This window comes from Lytechinus pictus, chromosome 10 (assembly GCF_037042905.1).
Source record: "Lytechinus pictus isolate F3 Inbred chromosome 10, Lp3.0, whole genome shotgun sequence".
NCBI lineage: Eukaryota > Metazoa > Echinodermata > Echinoidea > Temnopleuroida > Toxopneustidae > Lytechinus > Lytechinus pictus.
The window spans coordinates 28,804,339-28,824,619 of NC_087254.1; the positions used below are offsets into that span (position 1 = coordinate 28,804,339).

Sequence of the window (20,281 nt, forward strand, 5' to 3'; positions counted from 1 at the left end):
CTTTTTTTTGTTGTCAAAATGTTTTTATTTACGGTCCGGGACCCCTCCCCTAATTCTAATTTGGATCCGCCCCTGGTCACAGACCATTTTGAAAAATATAAAAGTTTATCACCGTGATTTTATTTTGTACTAATTTTTGCTTTCATGCTAATTCCTCTGTGAACCGGATTCACAACACTAAGATGAGATTGGTTAGATTATTTATTGCGACCCCATCAAATTCCATTGACTACGTGATTCTATGTAATACATAGAGCTAGAGATATATTCTAATTAGGCGTTAATAATACCATATCTACAAAGTATATGATTCGATTAAAAAAAAAGACTATAGATCGTAATTTCCTTACGCCCTCTTTTGATGACTATATGAGGAGCGAGTAACCATAGTGACCATATTCATCCGCATTAATCTATCAACTCATTTTTAAGATTCAATCCGAATTAAAAATCTTCTTTTAGATTTTTAAAATGTCATTAATCAAATTTAAATCAAAATATAGTATTATAATTTGGAAAATTGAATGAAAATTAACCCGCGAAATGGAGTTCATAGGAGTCGCGCATGAGCATTTGTTTACAACACAGGAGTAAATTGGTCGTATACACGTGCATTGTTGTGAATGTAAACAACGATCCGAATGTCAAGACTGAACACTGTACACGGCAAGTGCAGTAAGGAATTCTTGCCGTCATCTATATCAGCCTTATTTAAGTGAAAGAACGTCGTTCGTATTCAGGCAGTGACAAATATTAATAAGAAATGGCATCGGAATCGTTGGATTGCAGTCCGCCCAAGTCTGCCAAGCTCAAGAGCCCTACCATCGCGGGGACGAGAAAGGGGAAGAGGTCGGTGGCTCACAGACAGCCGCAGGGACAATCGGCCGGTACCGTCCTCACAAACAGGTCCAAAAGCATGACTGTCATCACTCCTCTTGATGATCGTAAATCTGTAATCGCTCCTTCACTTTCAAAAGGAACACGATGGATGCATAGATCTACCATTACAATGGAAAGAAATCCACAACCACCAGATTTTACCACATCTGCTCAAGAGGTATTTTTTTTCTCTCACTCAGACTCGGTGTTCACTGTCCCACGTCCACGAGCTTCTGAGCATTATTGAATTTTTGATTGATGTGATGAATATGTCTATTTCCTTTATTTAGACTGTACATGTCAAAATTTAAATTCAACATGCTTAAATTATGATGACTAAACTGTAGTAAGATCTAATTGCAGTGAGCAATAGGAATAGTCACTAGACTAGAGACTAGACAAGATAACTAACGTGGATGTATTGTAACTTACTTAGTCATAGTAACTCATAGTAGGGTGTCTGAAGCCACACTGAAAAGTGTCAGCATAAAACAGGCTAATTTAGGGGAAAATATGGCACATTTTTTCGGGGAAGTTCAGGCTACTAGAAAAATGTGATCTGAATTGATTATTAACTTGTGTTTGGCATGTATGGAAAGAGAAAATTCAGGGGCTTCTTCTGACAGTAAGGACAAGTTTATATGATCATTTTAAATAAGGATTTAGAGATAAATTGCAAACCCTTATTTTTGTGTGTGTTGAAATTGCCATTTCTCCATGCGTTTTCTATGGGAAAATGAAATTTCTGTTTTGCACCATTTTTTTCACTTTGTCGCAATTTTTCTTTGTGATCTGGTTTCCAAATCTTTATAAAAATCATACCATCAGATAGAGCATAAAAAATCCTATTGGACTCTTTATGGACAAGTTTTTGGCATTAATAATAAATTTATAACAGCTCTCGGAAGCTAAAAATTTGGATTTGTGTGTGTCCATTTCTTAACTACACAGTCTATGGCAGAAAAATGCTGAAAATTTACCCAATTTCATTCTTCTTTTTTGCAGCCAATAATTTGATTTTTTTCAAAAATGTTACATTTCTGTCAGTCTGAAGGTCATTTCTCTTCAAATTCACAAAGAAAATGTGATATTTTCTTGAAATAAGAAAAATATTTTTTTTCTCCAGACACCCTACTCATAGTTAATGAAATAAAAATATCACCCCTGATCTGGACTGGAGTCTTAAAGGGATGGTCCGGGCTGAAAGTATTTATAGCTTAATAAATAGAGTAGAATTCACTGAGCAAAATGCCGAAAATTTCATCGAAATCGGATAACAAATAACAAAGTTATTGAATTTCAAAGTTTGGCAATATTTTGTGAAAAAAGTCGTCATGAATATTCATTAGGTGGGCTGATGATGTCACATCTCCACTTGTTCTTTTGTATTTTATTATATGAAATTAGGTTTATCCAAATTTTTTCCTCCAAAAACTAGAAAAATTGGATTGACAACTGATTTAATGCATTAGATATTTAGTGCTGCAACTTATTTCATTATAGGGGAAACATATTATTCACACAAGTATGGAATACTAGTATGAAAACAGTACGACAATACGCCAGACGGTGGCCTGTACTTATAGAGAAGAAGAAGAAGAAGAATAATTTAAAAAATATGATTTTATGTAATAACATAAGAAAACGGAAAGTGGAGATGTGACATCTCCCCACCTAATGAATATTCATGACGCAAAATATTCGCAAAATATTGCTAAACTTTAAACTTCAATAACTTTATTATTTGTTATCCGATTTTGATGAAATTTTCGGCATTTTGCTCAGTGAAATCTACTCTATGTATTAAGATATAAATATTTTCAGCCCGGACCATCCCTTTAAAGTCTGAAACTCAATGCAAACATTTACAATGTCAATGAATTTGTAAATTAAAAATTGAACATATTTACAAAGACGAGAAAGTCTTTAAATTCACGGCTATTATTTTTTTTTATAAATTTCAATTACATACCATATTTTGGGCATAAATTTTACTGGAGTTAAGATTTAAAACTGATTTATACAGATCTATGGATTTGAAGAGTCTTTTATACTAAGTTACATGCAGACTAGAACATCTATAGGCCCATTGTCAAAAAGTAAGAAACCACTACCTTATTGAAAATGTGGCAAATTAACTGTGATTGTGAAGATCTGACCCTCCTACATCACTTAAATTTTTAAAGAGATTGTTAATAGGCTTTCCTTTCTCTTACCTACATGTATTATTGTCCATTCATGATTTTATACAGTGTCTTGAAATAGAATACAGTATTCATCAGTGTTTTTGTTCATTGTCTTTATTCTCTCCATCCAGTCTTATAATGGAAATAAAATGCTTCCCGGAGCTCGTAGGCCGACTGCTTGTCCAACTCTCCATTCATCTCATTTTGACATTGGTCTTAATAAGAAGCTGTACCACAGCACACATTACAAATCACACTTTCCTCACCATGATGTTGATCATGTAAGTATTTGTTGTTCAGCTGTTGTAGTCCTGTATCTTTGATTGATTTATGAATCATTTCATTGTCTCCACTGATGGTTATTGATCATTCCAAATAATTCCATGATCTTTTATTTCATTTATCCATTGCAATTGAGAAACTTTTTATTAAATCCAGGTATCATTATTCATTTTGACTCATCCATATTTATTGTTTAAAATTATGAAAGTGGGTTAAGTTTAATTTATTTATTTGATGATTTTGAAAATAAAATAACAATTAGTAGGATTAGACAAATATATAGAGGAGCAAATTCTGAATGCTGAAGAACTTAGAAAAGTTGTGTAGGTCTACATGTACATGTATTATTTGGGTAATCCAATGAATACGTTAGGACTACTACAGATAGTTATAAAGTAGCCCAGTTAATTATTCTACCTCTCTTTGCATCTGGTTTGATTTCCTCTTTCTCTGTCATCTTCATATAGCCCAACAAGCTTCACCATCAATCGATCACAAACTGGACCCACAACGTCAGGGGCTCAAAGATGCATGATGTATTAAGCAGAGAAGGTCACTCTGCAGATTACTGGAGCTCATATGCGCATGTTCATAATAGATTGGGATTACAGCGTGGTGAAGGAGTCTCCAGAGCCAGACAGCCATTGCCTTCCTATAACATACTCACAGGTAATGTATTTCTTTGCTGCACATTAAACACAGTTGTTGAGCAACACAGTTTAAAGCTATTCAGCTCTTAAAGCTATCAAAGCTGTCCAAAATTAATCAGCATGCTCAGTCTGACCTCTTTTGTAAGCAATATTAAATGGAACATAGCCTAATGAATTGAATTGACACAGTTTTGTCCAGTGCGTATAACAGTGACTTCCATAAATTATTTGAAAATACATCTATGTACATCACTCACTGTTGTACAGGAGGATGAGCTGACCCAGTATACTATTTTTTGGAGTATGAACTGTTATTCCTGTTTTTAAGTGTTTTTAAATATATCTTTACTTTTTACAAATTAGTTATTATGGACAAGAATTAAAAAAATGCTAAAAATTGCTCCTGGTACTTCATGTATGACAAATATTTGTGTGTGTACTGTGTGAGAAAGTTAATATTCAGGAAGGCAGGAAGAAAAAGCTTTGACGGATAACTGTATCTAATGAAATAGTATTCCTAGATTTGTTATGGTACAGTAATTTCATCTTGGTAGATTATTCTGTTGGTTATGAAAGTTATTTCCTTTGAAATTTGGCTACAAGATTTTGTCACGCCATACAATGATGGAATACTTGCTGTGTGAGAAATAGTTAATATTCAGGAAGGCAGGAAGAAAAAGCTTTGACGGATAACTGTATCTAATGAAATAGTATTCCTAGATTTGTTATGGTACAGTAATTTCATCTTGGTAGATTATTCTGTTGGTTATGAAAGTTATTTCCTTTGAAATTTGGCTACAAGATTTTGTCACGCCATAAAATGATGGAATACTTGCTGTCTTGCATTAAATTCATAGATTGCAGAAGGGGAAACTCTATAGTATACAGTTGTACAATTTAATCAATTTTATATTTAAAAAAATGATCAGTGCTTTGTAAATTGTGATAGATCTCAATCATCTCATTCATGCAATTTATGTTGTTTTTTTTACAGGCCATGAGACAGGAACAAATACAGACCGAGATCTTCATTTGATATCTGGTAACCGTGTTCTTCATTCCGTACGTCAAATTCCAGAGCAAAGCCTGATACTTCAATGATCGTAAATCAAAGCCTTGTATGTCAAGGACCTTTGAATATTCCATGTGTTTTATTCAACTTATTAGTCTTGTAGAAGACTTATCACATGGGGTTGGGCAAAGATTTTGACACACCACTGCCAAAAATCCTAAGGCTCATTTTATAAGCCCAGTGAAGCTTGGGCGATAGTAGAAACAGACTTGAAACCTGTTTGGAAAATGTAAATATCTGACATAATTATTATTATTTATCAAGCTGTTGTCCGTCTGTAATAGCTTTACAGAAATTGACATCCCTAAACGTTTTCATACTCAAGGATTGTGATGCACAATTTTTATGTGAGAGACTAAAAAATATTGATGCATAGATTTTGCAAAATCCAAACAATTTTTTTTTTTCTTAAATCACTGAAGTGTGTTAAATACAATCCTCCATGTTGCTAATGGACATTGTTAATAAGAGTGATTTCCACTTTATTTGCAAATACCTGGAGATTTCACAAATATTTAATGTATGGATATCATGGATATTTATTATTATGGATGTTAGAATATTGCTTTAAATTTAATTATTTTAGTTGAACACTGTCTCAAACAATTTTTGATTTAGTAATTAGAAATATGTCACAAAGCCATGTCTGACTTTTATGCCTTAACCCCATGGATTGACACAGAAATAGATCTCTAGGATAAAGTGGCATTATTGAGTGAAAGATTTGTTTGACTCTGAACAAATAAATATAATTAATATCTTTTTTTACTCTTTGTTATTGACAAAGAAATTTTTGGTCTTTCCTTGATGTTTTTCTGATACTCATTTATATACTGCAACATAAAAACTGGCTGATAAACACTGATGTTTTCCATTATTCGTCCGTCCAAGTTACTCAGTATCTGAGTAACATTTTTCATCATTGCCAATACATAAAAGAACACAAAACAGTCTTCCTACTTATATCGTCTTTCAAATGGCCCAAGTAATTGCTACTGAAACACTTTGTCACAGGCACAAGGAGCAATTGCAAATAGTACAGATTTTTTTCTTCTCTGTATTCATCCTTAAATACATGTACATTGTAATTCAATGAGCAAGGTTATTGGTTTATTAGCTATTAGTTAATAATGAAATTGGTTTGAATAAACTTCAGTGCTTATAATAATTCTGTTGAATTGACCACGAAATGTATTATCAGTCGAGTAAATATGTTATGTCATATTCGACTGGTGTAAGTTATGTTAATTTGGTCATTGAAAAATCAAAAGGAATCACCTCAGATTTACTCTTGTGAAACACCATTAGGATCATGTACCACCGATCTATGTAATTGATCTTAAAATTGATTTGTATGATCAATGCCATATAATTGTCAATTCTAACAATGGTAAAACTTAGCCATATATTCAATTGATAAGCTCTGTGTGATGTGTCCCAGTTGTCCTTCAGTATATTTAATCAATGGATTATTCATTGAAAAAAGGTGTGATAACATTATCGAGTTAAGAATGGGGCTGTTTGTCATTGTACTGAAAAAGATATCAGGTAGGACGGTTTGATTGCTTTAGCAAACAGTTTGATCACATTTTGATAACTACTTAGAAAACTGGATCAACTTTTTGTATTGTACATGTGTAATGCTTCGAATGAGGGAGGTGTTTGAATTTGTCGAGTTTTGCTTATACTAAATTTAGAGTTTGACTTTTGTATGCTTATATTGTAGTCATCAGAGATCTTATTTTCAGTCAAGATATATATTTAGTTTTTTATATATGACTAGAGCAATCGCTCAATTACTTAAGGCTGAATTTATTCTTCCAGGCTTCTTCCATTACTATTTCTTTTTTATCTGCTTCATCTGAATGAGAAGCATGTTTGTGCAATATTTTTCTGTATATAAATATTGGATACCAATATGAATAAATATGTAAAATCTATTGTCTTCTTAAAACAACTTTGTGTTGCATTGTTTTTGTTGTCTGATCATCATAACAGGTTTATATGGCTAGCGTCTTCTCTATATTACTACCCCATCCCTTCTCAAAACAATTTACACTTCTTCATCATTCCCTCTCAATTTTTCCTAATTTTTTTTAATTTAGCACATTCATTGGAACTATTTTCCTAATTTTTTGTAAAACAATTCCTTGTCAACGCGATAACTTCAGTTTAACTAAACCTAGGCTCATATAATTTGGTGTGTAACTGTATGATACTAGCATAGATCCCAGGAATTCTATTGATTTTGAGGTCAGAAGGTCAAAGGTGAAGTCGCCACCTTCCATTTTTGTTGCTTGAACAATAACTCCATTTTCTGCGTTACAGGTGGGCATATAATGTGCTCGCCTTAGTGACACTCTTTTTGCTATTTGCTAACCTTCCTCTCTTGAAGTCTGCAACATAACCTCCTTTACTGTAGCCTCTTGTTGAGGCCCGTGGCTGCTCCTCTTAATCTCTCTTGATATATCTAATGATCAATCACACTTGTAAATGACCCATGTGTTGTTCATCTGATCCGATCAAGTCTTACTAAACATCCCTCCATTCTTGCTCTCTCTCTCCCCCTCTTAATATATTTGGATGTATGTACATTTCCATTCAAACACTGTCCCCATTGAAACACAAGGGTCCTGTAATGTTAAATTTACTAGATTAGGGTACCTTTGCCCACAAATGGCAATTCCCTTGGTAACAGGACTTGACAGCCAATCAAAACAATGGTTTCTATTGAGGTTAATATCACAGTCGCTTTTATGCAACAGGGCCCTTGCACTTTCATACCATACACGCGGTGTGTTAGAACACTTACAGAAATCTTTACAATACTCTGAAAGACAACTCTTTGCTCATTTTTTTTCTGTTAGGAAACTGTTTAATTCTAACAATCATGCAATACACCATCAGAAGAGTAAATAGTTGTTTAACATATAAAACAAAAAGAAACAGTAATTATGGAACACTAGGAGTAGTATATCAATAGCAAAAGCCTTACAATAGGTACTTACTTTAATTAAGCATTTCTACCTCCCAAACTATTTTTAACTCTATCTAAAATGAGATCATAAACACATATTCAATAAGTCTATTAGGTATTCTGTATTCTTACATTGGTAAATGGTAAACTTTTCTTGGTTTGTCAATAAAAGGTGGTGTTTACATTAACGATATAATTGATATCTTAAAGATATTTTGCAACACTGCTACAGCTAAATTACGTATATATGAGTGCTGAAAATGTATTTTGGGAGTAGGAATGTCAAAGCTAATCTTCCAAAATGTTCTCTCCAGCAAAAAAACAACAATAATCACAATAAGATTAATACAGAGTAATTTTATTTTACAGTTGATGACATGCTATGTTTTCAGCTAATCATATTTTATCTGAAGCCTCTAAATAAACACCTTTTGTTCAAATAAAGAATAGGTGGTTCCTATGGGGAAAAAATGGTTAAAAAAAGAGAAAAGATAACAATATGAAACATTTAATATGAAGACCACATACAAATGAATTGGAAAATGCGACTAATTAGGTACACAATTCTCCAGTTTCTCCACCACAAAATGACCAATAAGTTGCAAATTTTACTTCCTGGTTTTTAAATTGCATTTGAAATGAGCAGATTCTTAGCTTTATATTCATGATATATAACATGCTATTTAAAACTTGGACCAAAAACAATCCTTTGGAATTACAGAGAAAATGTATTTTGAAACATTCAAACAAAGGTCAAACACTGCCCTTAGGAGAAAACAGTTTTAGTCAGAGGGTAGTAGAGTTATGGAACAGTCTTCCTCCATCAGTGGTCTCGGCATCTTCACTTGGACTCTTTCAAGAATACGGTAGGTTGGACAAACATTGGTCCTGCCAGCATCATATATGTTACCAGGGGGCCGTTTCATAAAGCTGTTCGCAAGTTAAGAGCGACTGGTGAACCTTTCTTACATGCTAAACCATCGCCAATGGTGTACCATTTACCATAAGAAATGATCACCAGTCGTTTTTAAAGTCGCTCTTATCTTACGAACAGGAGAGATGCGTACACCCTCCACATAAAATGCATGCATATAACTTACTGGTCATTACAAGTCGAGTAGGATCAAGATGTACCAGAAAGAAAGACTGGAAGTCTTGACAAGATTTTTGTTCCACGTTCTGATGATCATAATGTAAGAAAGCCAGAATTTTTAAAATAAAGGAAAAAGTGTGTGAAAAGTAATGAGCATGAGACCTGGGTTTAATATAATGTCCAGAACCCCATATAACACCAAGCTTAATGATTGATCATAAGGCTGATTTTATGTTTGATTACATGCTTACAAGCATTCATGCTTTCTTAGCAATCAGGTAAAAAAACCAAAAATCCCCATCATCATATTACTATATAGAATCAAGCATACAAATTAATTGTATGATCAATCGCTAAGCTTTGTGATACCGGCCCTAGGACATAAAATGTTTGACTAAACACACTTCACTGGACAATGGATAAAGCTGAAACTGCACATGTAGTCAATTCATTCTCTTATACCTTTTCCCCCGAATATAGTAAGTTATTTGAAAGCTACTTGAATCAAAAGCTTCAATGAGTTTCCAGCTTTACAATGAATGTGTGTACATCATTTTCAAACACTGAAAAGTGTAAGTTGTACATCTTATCTGAACCTGGAATCTGACAGATAATGGAATATTGCATTACATATACCTCTCAGAAAATAACAGTACACCTGTAACTAAAACTGATTTCTTCATCCTAAGACTCCAAATAGCAACTTATCAGTTGTTTTATGGTAGATATGTATTAGATACGTTTCTCGTTGGAAATACATCGAACATGAAGTTAAGACAACAATAAGAGTAACAAAACTATTTCCATTTTATTATGATTATTCATACTGGAATTCATGCTCACTATAGGATGATTTTCCCCACTCAATAACATGCAAGGAATTAACAATACCTTATCTACCATAAAATATATGATGGGAACACTTATAAAGGGGTTTTCTTACTACATACACCATACAAACCAGAATACAATTACATAGTTTAGTCTACAAGGAAACATGCAAGTGAAACAGAAAAAAAACCAATATGAACACATTCACAAGTCTAATCGAGCGCATTCTTCTTTCCAATACAACTTCAGGAAAGAAAATGCAACCAATTTGCAAATTTGTAATAGAAATTTTGTCAATAAATTTCTTTGACAGGATATAATTCTTTGAAATTAATGATGCTGGGATTGTTTTTCACACTCTGTGTCAATTCACATATCCCATCGCAACACTTTCAACGGCGCTTGATCAAAAACAAGTCAAAGAAATTATGGGTTTTGTTTAAACTCATTCCTGACATCGACTGTCAAGTTGACAAACTTGAAATGATATCAGTGGTTAATTTTAATGACATCATGATAGAAAATGACCTACTGAACACCTGTCTTGAAAAATGGTTTGCTCAAATTCATAGGCAACGGCCTCAGCTTCTATCAATGCTATAGAATTTTGAAATAATTATCAACTCAAGTCAGGATTTACCTGAAATATTCTTATCTTCCAATTCTGATGAACAGGTCAGCAACCGACCCAAGGGCATTGATGCCTCATTCACTTTGGATATTTCAATTTCTTCACCATCCCATAGGCTAACCCTTTTAATCAAGACTTTCCAATACAGAAGCAAACCCTTGCTCTTTGACTCAAACCAATGCCATAGCATTATATCTATGATCGTCTCATACCTAACTCTCAGTCCTCTATAACTAATGAGAAACCCTGTTTCTCTTCGAGCTCATGGCTTTGCAATTGGCTTACTCTCCATCATGTTTCTATGGACAAAATGCATGCTCTAATTCTTCAAAGAAACCATCTTCATCACTTCATGAAACCAATGATAAATATAAAGCACCGGGTGAGAATACTTGTGAAACTACCAATATGTTGTATAACTGTTGAACCTCACAATGATAGTCTGTACTCATGGAAATGAAATCATAAACTTTTGCATATTTTGTAAATTGTTGCATCTACCAATGATACTCAGTATCAAAAAAATAAGACCCAATTTCCGTTACAAGTAACATTGATGGAAGTACCAGAGATCTCATAGATAGTCACTCTACATAATTTTTTTTCACAAATATGTATGATGTATAACTGATAATCTAGAGAAAGTATATCCTGTAGAACTAAAATACCCCAACTATCTGTACAAGCAAGATACTGAAATAATTCTCATATATATAATTGCTAGTTGTGGGCTGTTGTAATAGTGCAATGGAGGGGAGCTGCTGGAATAAATATTTAATACTTTATATTTATTAATACTGTATCACCTTGATGATTTGCTGGTGTAAGGAAATCACTAGCTAATCTGCGAGTTTCTTCAAGGAGGGGGGAGGATTGGGAGAAAAGAACAAAAACAATTTAATGTGACAGTTTCACCTACCATCGGCGTAAATTCATAGAATGTGTGATACCAAACAGGCACAAGTGTATGAGAGGGGCATCTTCATTTTCAATATTTTCATCAAGATTATATTTGATTTAAGGAGATTGGGGACAATTGATCAGTAGACTTATCAATGAGTTCAGGGGGAACCAAAACTGAAAAGATTTCAACGTTTTTAACCAAAGAACATATGCAGGGGCAGTCAACTGATAACTATTATCGTTGAATGAGAGTGGCATCCAAAAGGAGGAAATTTATAGATATATTGTTGTGGCCATGCTTTTCCAATTGTAGGGTACTATTGCCTGAAAAATTGAGAGGCAGCTTCTGGCATTTTTTATATTTTTAATCTTATCATTTTCTCCCATGAATACAGCAAAGAATAAGGTATAAATAAACCCAAAGCAAGCAGCATTTTCTTGCAATCATTATTCTACGCTAAGGCTATTTTTTTTCTGATCAGGTTGGAAAAATCAGTTGTGTGAATCAGTAAGTTTCACAAATATTCTCATCAATGCTTCACATTGGCCTCTCAGAATGGCTTTGTTAATATTTCCTCTTTAAAGCAGCATGAGACATGATAGACTAGATTTCTGCGTTGCATCCTACAGCCAGAGCTCCAATTCCATCCAAGTATCACCTAAATCCAGCAAGATCTAAACCCCTGCCCCCCTTGTAAGGCGACTCCAAAAGTCTCTTGAACAGAGGGGCGGGGCCTGCTTCCTGTGATGTCTGGATGTCAGCGGCTTGGCACCGCCTCTTTCTTTCTCTCTCACTCTCTACGATTTTTTGGTTGGTTGATCCCACAATCCCCAGCGGGGGGATCGGGTATGTGGGTGTGGTCTCCCTCACACCCAGGCCGTCCAGCCCTCGTACAGGGTTGCCAGGTTGTCTATACTTGTTGCTTCCTTGATCACATAGTCAACCTGTATAAGGATATTCAAATGTGCAATGGTTCATTTTAGGCACAAGCAAGCTTATAATGCACTCTTCACAAATAAAAGCAGTCCTGGGACGTTTCACGAAAACCACTTGTAAATTACATGTGAATTTTTGAATGACGGTAACATTAAGTGCCAAATTTTGAGCAGATTTTTCATAACCATGTATATAGCCAATTGTGACAGGTATCTCTATTAGTACAAGTTTAATTTGTCAGCTCATTTGACACTGGAATCATTCATAACTGACTGTGAACTAAAAAAGCTCTCTTCATCATTAAAACATAAAGAGCCAAGAAACGATAGGAAAAATATAATGTAAATGCAATTTTGAAATATTTGGCTTTCCATATTTTAATACAGAGTTAGACTATGGCCTTTAAATCAAACCGTACTTCAGAACATGGGCCTCTGAACAAAAAAAAAGGATTGATAGATACCTGTTCTGTGACAGCGAGCCTCTTAGCAGGGTCCGGGTCTCTACCATCCAGCTTGCCTTTAACTCTCCTCCAGACGTTGATGGCGTAGGTGTTCCTCACCTGGATGATCTTACCGGTCCGAGGGTCTCGCATGATGGCTGGTGAACCCTTGGTCCCTCCTAATACAACATCATCAATACACAATCATATAATAATAATAATGGCCAATTCTATGAATGAATCAACCTATATGCCTGACCTCCATATTTTAATCCAATCTCACTTCATTTCAAGAACAAAAACAGATCTCTTTTGTAGATTATATAATTGTACACAATTTAATTGAAATTATTTTAAGCGCTTTGGAACTAATGAGAAAAGCGCAATATAAATGGTGATGGTGATAATAATAATGATGATGATAATGATGACGAGGAAGACTATAATGATTATAACTATTCAACCCTATATAATTTGAGAGGCTCACAAATCTTTCATATCAAGCCCCTCAGGAAAAACAGTATTTGCCAGACCAACCTCAGATGAATAATTCCCACTGTTTTCTCAAACTCTACTTTTAATTAATTCAACTCCCTAATACTGCTGTAAACACATCGCAGGAACAAATACCATGGAAGCATGATAGCAATGATGTAACTACAGCAATGGACCTACCCTGCTTGGCAGCCGGTGGAGTAGAGTGGCGTACCTCCCTGATTTTAACCTGTTGCTTGGTGGTAACCTTCCCTTGTGGAGGGGGTTTGGGGTCCTCTTCAGCCTGTTCCCCTGCTAGAGACTTGTTGGGTTTGTTGTCAGTGGTCCCGGGGGCCTCGGTGGAACCATTCACAACTGTGGCAGGAAAAGTATGGAGACATAAGAAAAGGGGGTTAGAAGAAAACACACCATTGCATTCTAAATATGAATATGACCTTTTATCACCATTTTCATAAAGTGATCAGAAAACACAGTTGCATTCTGAATATTAATATGAACCAATCATCACCATATTCATAAAGTATTTGAATGGAAGACGTAGGGAACATATTACATTTCATTTTCCAGAACCTACCCATTCCATTATGATTGGCTTAAGCAAGAAAAATGTCCAACTTTTTCTAGCAAATGGCTGAGAGGTACTGTTACTATGGTAACTGTCGGATAAAATGGGACTTGTCGGATAAAACGTCCGACAAGTCCTTTCATGAAACGCCCCCCAGGTGTATTCAAGGAATAAATCCTTCCACATACTCATTCACCCTGCCAGGGTGGCAGGCGGCACAATAAGTATGGATTTCTAGCTGAAGGCAGATTATAACCAAGTTCTACAGTATTTGTGTGCTGATTGAGCAAAATCATATAGTTTTCATACATTAACAAGGTTCACCAATTTAAGATATCATTCTTTGTCAACATACCATTTTTCTCATCTCCTTCCTCTTCTTTGTCCTCTGTAGATTGTGTAGCAATGCTAATCAAACGATCGTACATCCTGCACAAAGTATAAAATCAAACCAACATCATTCAACAGTTTAATATTTTAAATACTCTTAAGCCTTGTAGCATTGAGCCATCATCAATGAAACTCAGGCCAGCAACCAAACATGATTGTGGAACATCTGTCATAAGGACGTTATTTTGAGATCACCAATATGACACAACTACTTGCTCATCAAGGTTGTACACAAAGCTTTACACAACACATCACAATCAACAATACATCTGTCCTAATTGTAAGAAAAAAGAAGACCAGAGGGAGATCTTGTTCTGAGTCTATATGAAACAAGATGCATTAATATTTGCCCTAGCTATCTTATTGGGAAACAAGATCCATTGAGTGTAATAACTCACCTCATTACAAATACTGGACTTCAATTTCAACTTCTTTCATGCATTATACCAGTAGTCTTTCTCCAAGCTCTTTGTGTTTTTATTTCGTTTTTCCCTATGTTTCTCCTATTCATATACTCATGGATTATGGGTTAATTCAATTCTCAAGTTTTATTGCTTGTATGTATTTATTTTGTATTGTGTTTTATGAGGAATAGAATTGATCTATCAATCACTACTTAAGAACATTAATAAACATTGATCTCACATCCCACATTCTTTATTCATTCCCTACCAATACACTTCAAATATCTTTGAACAGAAACCCCCTGAAAAAATCAAGATGGTATCAACATGACTTATCACTATTAAAAAATGGCAGAAAGAAAACCCTGATTCACAATCACTATAAAACACTTGTCCCACATGGAAAACAGAATTGAACTGAATACACCTTAAGTTAAACTCAACACTGTATTTTAATGAAGAAGAAAACTCTCAGAGTACTACCTACCCTTTGACATGGTCTATTAGTGAGTTGATCGTGGGCTTGACCTCAATCAGTTCTTGCAGCTTCTCACCATTCTCATTAGATGATGCTGAAATAAACAATTATAAACAAACTATGTATCACAAAAGAATAAAACAAATCAAAATTAAAGATGATGCTGGCATACATGACAATGTATAAGAAACCAAATGAGTCTTTATAACGACCTCCTATCATTCCCACACAATGTTGAATTACAAAATTAAAACATACTCTAACTAAAAATACCTGAAAATAATAACATTATATAGCATTTAGAGTGCGCCTTCTATCTAGTTTCCTATTCGAGGCGAGGAGGGAATTATTACACAGAAGGGGGGGGGGCCCTGTTATTTGAAATATGATGAGAATAGAGATGTCTTAAAGGTTGGATTTGAATGACTCTATAGACTTGACATTGCATATTGTTGATGAGAGTGCATTCTACAAGGTTGGAGCACTATAAGCAAAAGCTTTTTCACCAAAGGAGCATTTGATTCTACAAGTTGCCAACAACCCGGTTCCTGAAGATCTTAGATTTCTAGAGGGTACATATTCCGAGATAAGATCTCGAAGTATTCGTAATAACATTCTTACTTGTCAGTATCTTGCCAAGCATGGTTGCAAAGGTTTCTGAATATTGTTTGTAGAAGGTCTTGAACCTTTGAGCTTCAGCCATCCCAGCACGACCACCTTCCTCATCCTCAGCAATGACCCTCAGCATGCCTTTGACCTCTGACATTAGTTCATTATGGGTGGTCAAACCCATCTTGACCACATCAACCATGGTCTGGACTGTTTCCTGGAATACAGAAGGAAGATATGCATTATCATCTTAAACACCATCACCACCACCATCAGCATCATCATCACCACCATCATCATCGTCATCACGACCACCATGATTAGCATGATCAGCATCAATATCATCATCCTCCTCCTCCTCCTCATCATCATCATCATCATCACCACCACCACCATCATCACAATCATAACATCATCATCACTATCATCATAATCCTTATCATCATCAACCAAGTCACCAACACCACCAGTATCACCACCACCATCATCTTCACCATTACCATTATCATTTTCAAACTTGAAACAAACTTGACATGAACCATACCTTGTCAGCCTCTATCTTTGCCTCAGCTTCAGCAGCCTTGCCTTGGAGTTCTACCATCTTCTTGCGGATTGACTCCGAGAGTCCCTTGATCCATTTGTTGTTGATAGGTTTATCGATGGTCAAAGGTTTCAAAGCTAGATAATCCTCTTCAGCTGGGCTTAGATTAGATGATCTGGTTACCAAGGAGTTACAAACCTGAAGACATCTAAAAAAGAGAAGATGATCTTTAAAGTATCATTATGAAGGATAATTGATTGAGGATTCAAATATCATCACAAAACTGGAAAGGTCAGATGTCGAGCCTTTTCATTTTGTACCATTTTTCTGAAATGCATAAAGAAAACTCTGCGCACTTTTATATATTTTTTTCTTCAAAGTCTCATGCATATAACATTGCCATGCCATGTGATTTTCCTTGAGACCAAGTTGTTGACCAGCATGACTGCCAAAGGAAGAGAGAACCATTGTATACATACCTTTGCAGCATGTCATGGAAACTATTGTCAGCATACACAGATTCTGAGGTACGGGTTCTCATTCCTTCAAAGTGGAGGATGGCATGACAAAGTGCTCCAACTTCTGATGCTCTCTTTGTCTCAAGCTGTGTAAAGTAAAACATTACAGGCAACTATGATTACCACAACACGGTCACAATACGGATTCTTAGATCTTAATTTCTATTGACACATTTAATCAGCTGTTGTTTTTTTGTTGTTGCTAAATCAGCAAAAGTAATCCCACCATGAAAATTGAAGCTTACCATCCCTGGAGTGACAAGACCTCTTATCTAAAATGTTTAGATTTTTGTTTTCATATAACTTCTTTATGATGACTGGTCAATCTTTCAAATGTCTTCAGTCCAGATCCTACATATGGCTTTTGAACTTAAACAATGAAGCAATTTCAGAATGTCAAAGAGAAAAATCTCTCATTGAACTTAGTGATTATGGCAGCCATGTTTTATTCACACTCTTAGGCCATGTAACACAAAGCTATGAGAATGATCGTGATCAATCGTGAAAATCAGCCCTTTGAACAGTCATTAAGCTTTGTTTGTAATATTGGACCCTGAACATCTGAGGTTTTGAGATACGCTTGTTTGTTGGCCAAGCAGCATTATTAAAGGGCAATGTGGCCAAGTGGATTAGCATTCAGACTTTAAAACAGAGAGTCATTAGTTTACATCCCAGCAGTGCGGTAATTTCCTTCAGCAAGAAATTGATCTACAATGTGCTGCACTCAACCAAGGTGAAGTAAATGGGTAAGCAATTCCTCAAAAAAGCTAAGAGCACAGGAATTGGTAGACTATATTAGCCAGGGTATAAGGAGCACCGCTAGTACCTAACAAGGTGGATATGTGTGCTATACATGTACAAATACCCTATAATATTATTATTATCAGTATTATTACTATTATACAATACAAGATAAAAAGTTTCATACCGTGTAAAGCTGTGTCTTGCCCTGTATAGATGTATCTACGTCTTTCATGACATTAGCCAGAGATGGATTAGCTCCTGCAGCCCATTTCAATCGCTGACATACCCTTCCCTGTACACCCAGAGCACGCTCTTGCATTGTCCCTACAGCACCTTCAATGGCCTGAAGGGCTTGAAGACGCTTCCTCATGTCAGACATGATGGCAGACCTGATGGATTTCAGACAAAAAAAACGTATGTCTAAAGTTAGGCCAACTAATCACTCAAAGGTGAGTCTCATAATTGGAATTTTTCCTTCATAAACTAGGATTTCAAACCAAACTCAGTAACTAGTCTCATTCGACTTTGGAATCACAAAAAAAAACGATAGGAAACTAACTCCTTTTGCAGAGAGTCAGATGCACATAAATACATGTATGGGACTACAGTTCAGCTGGGGGATTCTTGGATACTATTTTGAATTATATGGCATCTGAAGAGCCACACATCGCAGTGAATCTCTTTTTACTGTAATATTCTTCCAACATTTAAGAAATGTGAAATAAACTTGAAAGCTAGAACAGGGTCTTCTAACACAAGCTTGGAAATCAGTTATAGATTTTATTTGTATGCTTCATTATTACATTCATCATTATGTTCACTAAAGTGTACACATCATCTGCATAATCACAAGGTTTCATTTATGGAAACCAGGAGATTCCCTTTAAGTACCTGGCAGGTGCGACAAACTGATATCCAGCCCTTTCAGGTCCACCTGCCTGTAGGATGTCTTCATACAGCCATTGGAATCTCAGTAGCTGGGTCTTAGCTCTACGGTTTACATCTTGAGCTAGCTCTAAGCTTTGTTGTTGCTGGCTGTAAAAAGAAAAATAAAGAGTTGGGAACAAAATCCATGAACGACTGTTGGTCATTTATTTTTGCTATTTTTTCTGGGGGCTGTTCCATAAGGTTACCTGTTAAAGAAATGAGTGACTCTTTACTAAAATATGAAGTGCAAAAAGTGTGAGCCCTCCTTTCCTATTTACATGAAATTTGATAGTTTCTCTTTAAAAAATCACTTAGGTAAATAATGTCCTCTGCTCAAACAACATTGACTTTTTTCAAGTTTGGCTGATGATATTTTTAAAGTGACCGCAAGACCACCATGGCTTACCATACTCTAGTCAATACCAGGGGAGTATTTCATGAAACAAATAGTCAGTGATTATTACGTACTATTTGATACAAGCTACTTGAATCCTTGCATCCAATTGGCCAAGGCAAAGTTGTAGTTAAAATCAATGGCAAGATGCTTCATGAAAGACTCCCCAGGTGTTTCTGCCATCTTCTTAAAATGTTAGTCAAGTTCAAAATTTAATACTAGCCCCTTAGGATTTAGAAGATATCCGGGGCCATATTCTGAAAATTATCTTAAGAGAAATATTCTTGTATCTTTGGAGTCAGAATAAAATCCGTATTCTGAAAATTCTTGTATGTTTTCTTGTAACTTTCACTGAGCGTGTAAGATGTCAGAGCTATAACAGTGCCTAAATATATATGTGCGCAAGATAACATATCAAGATAAAGGTATTCTGGAAATTCTCTTATCTTTGCGTTCTGTTAACTTCCTTGCAAAATACAAGAAAATTTTAAAAAGGTAATGGACTATTGTAACTTAATTTTGCATGCGATATTTCTCAATCAAAAATAATAATTTTTGACCAAGAACATCATGTTTTACTGCAGGAGACATTCCGAAGCGGAGCTTCCAAGTCTCCCGGATCCTGCGGGAGAATACTGGATTGCGATCCAATCTCCCGTTCTCCCGACCCCATGCCAAAATCTCCCGGATAATCAGGATTTCTAGCTGTTAAATTGTAAAATTAATACAAACAACTGTTTTACGAGTCTAGCATGTTCAACTCCCTAACGCGCAAATATTCACTAATGAATGATACGCGCCGTATAAGCTAAAACAACAACAAGTAACACCCACGTGGAACCTCCTTATCACATTTTCATTTTACCCAGTAACTTTTACCAGTTTTTGTATAATCGTACATTGATTTCCAATGTAAATGAAGATAATTTTACTGAACGACTGGTGAAGTAGTCTTACAAGCCATTTTATTTCCGGGTTCTGCAATGTGTGTGATGAAAACACTTCAGCGGTACTTCATGCACATGGCCCCCGATGCGCCCTGGCGCGGCTCCAGCCGGCCGCTGCGCCAGGAAGCTACGAGAAGGGAAGTTCGTTCACGAGCACTACGAGGCATTTTTCGTAAGCTTGTGTGCGCTTTATTCGAGCTGAAACTGTGGATCAACGTTGGGATTAACAAGTGAATTACTTTTACACCCCGACTTTCAGTTTCAGGAATAATTTTATTGACAATCCTGAAGAACCAGAAGCAAAATGGAGATTTTTTCGCCTACTTTCACTTGGGTTGATCGGATTCGAACATTTTCTCTTTCGTGAGTGAGCTCATTTACCATGT

The 20,281-nt window shown here is 35.5% G+C and overlaps 2 protein-coding genes across 2 annotated transcripts in view; one reads left to right on the top strand and one right to left on the bottom strand.

Annotated features, from left to right (window-relative positions):
• Window positions 1-363: 363 nt before the first annotated feature.
• LOC129269422 (uncharacterized) lies at window positions 364-6,669 on the top strand. Its single transcript, XM_054906919.2, has 4 exons — window positions 364-1,057; window positions 3,197-3,346; window positions 3,815-4,016; window positions 4,992-6,669. Exons 1-4 carry the CDS (start codon window positions 764-766, stop codon window positions 5,096-5,098), a joined length of 753 nt encoding a protein of 250 aa, XP_054762894.2. The 5' UTR covers window positions 364-763; the 3' UTR covers window positions 5,099-6,669.
• Window positions 6,670-7,929: 1,260 nt separating this feature from the next.
• Window positions 7,930-20,281, bottom strand: part of LOC129269423 (serine/threonine-protein kinase SMG1-like) — a 64,377-nt gene continuing 52,025 nt past the window's right edge. Inside the window, exons 58-67 of the mRNA XM_064105743.1 lie at window positions 18,519-18,662; window positions 17,812-18,016; window positions 16,845-16,969; window positions 16,369-16,573; window positions 15,837-16,041; window positions 15,225-15,309; window positions 14,299-14,372; window positions 13,559-13,732; window positions 12,905-13,062; window positions 7,930-12,449 (exon numbers count right to left, since the gene is read on the bottom strand). Coding sequence (XP_063961813.1) covers window positions 12,372-12,449; window positions 12,905-13,062; window positions 13,559-13,732; window positions 14,299-14,372; window positions 15,225-15,309; window positions 15,837-16,041; window positions 16,369-16,573; window positions 16,845-16,969; window positions 17,812-18,016; window positions 18,519-18,662 — 1,453 coding nt within the window. The 3' untranslated portion in view covers window positions 7,930-12,371. The remainder of the gene's footprint in view (window positions 12,450-12,904; window positions 13,063-13,558; window positions 13,733-14,298; window positions 14,373-15,224; window positions 15,310-15,836; window positions 16,042-16,368; window positions 16,574-16,844; window positions 16,970-17,811; window positions 18,017-18,518; window positions 18,663-20,281) is intronic.

Bases quoted from the DNA above. Each gene is read 5' to 3' on its own strand.
- LOC129269422 (XM_054906919.2), top strand. From the start codon at position 764: ATGGCATCGGAATCGTTGGATTGCAGTCCGCCCAAGTCTGCCAAGCTC. The intron at 1,058-3,196 runs GTATTTTTTTTC...CTCTCCATCCAG, and splicing joins TTACCACATCTGCTCAAGAG to TCTTATAATGGAAATAAAAT. The intron at 3,347-3,814 runs GTAAGTATTTGT...ATCTTCATATAG, and splicing joins CTCACCATGATGTTGATCAT to CCCAACAAGCTTCACCATCA.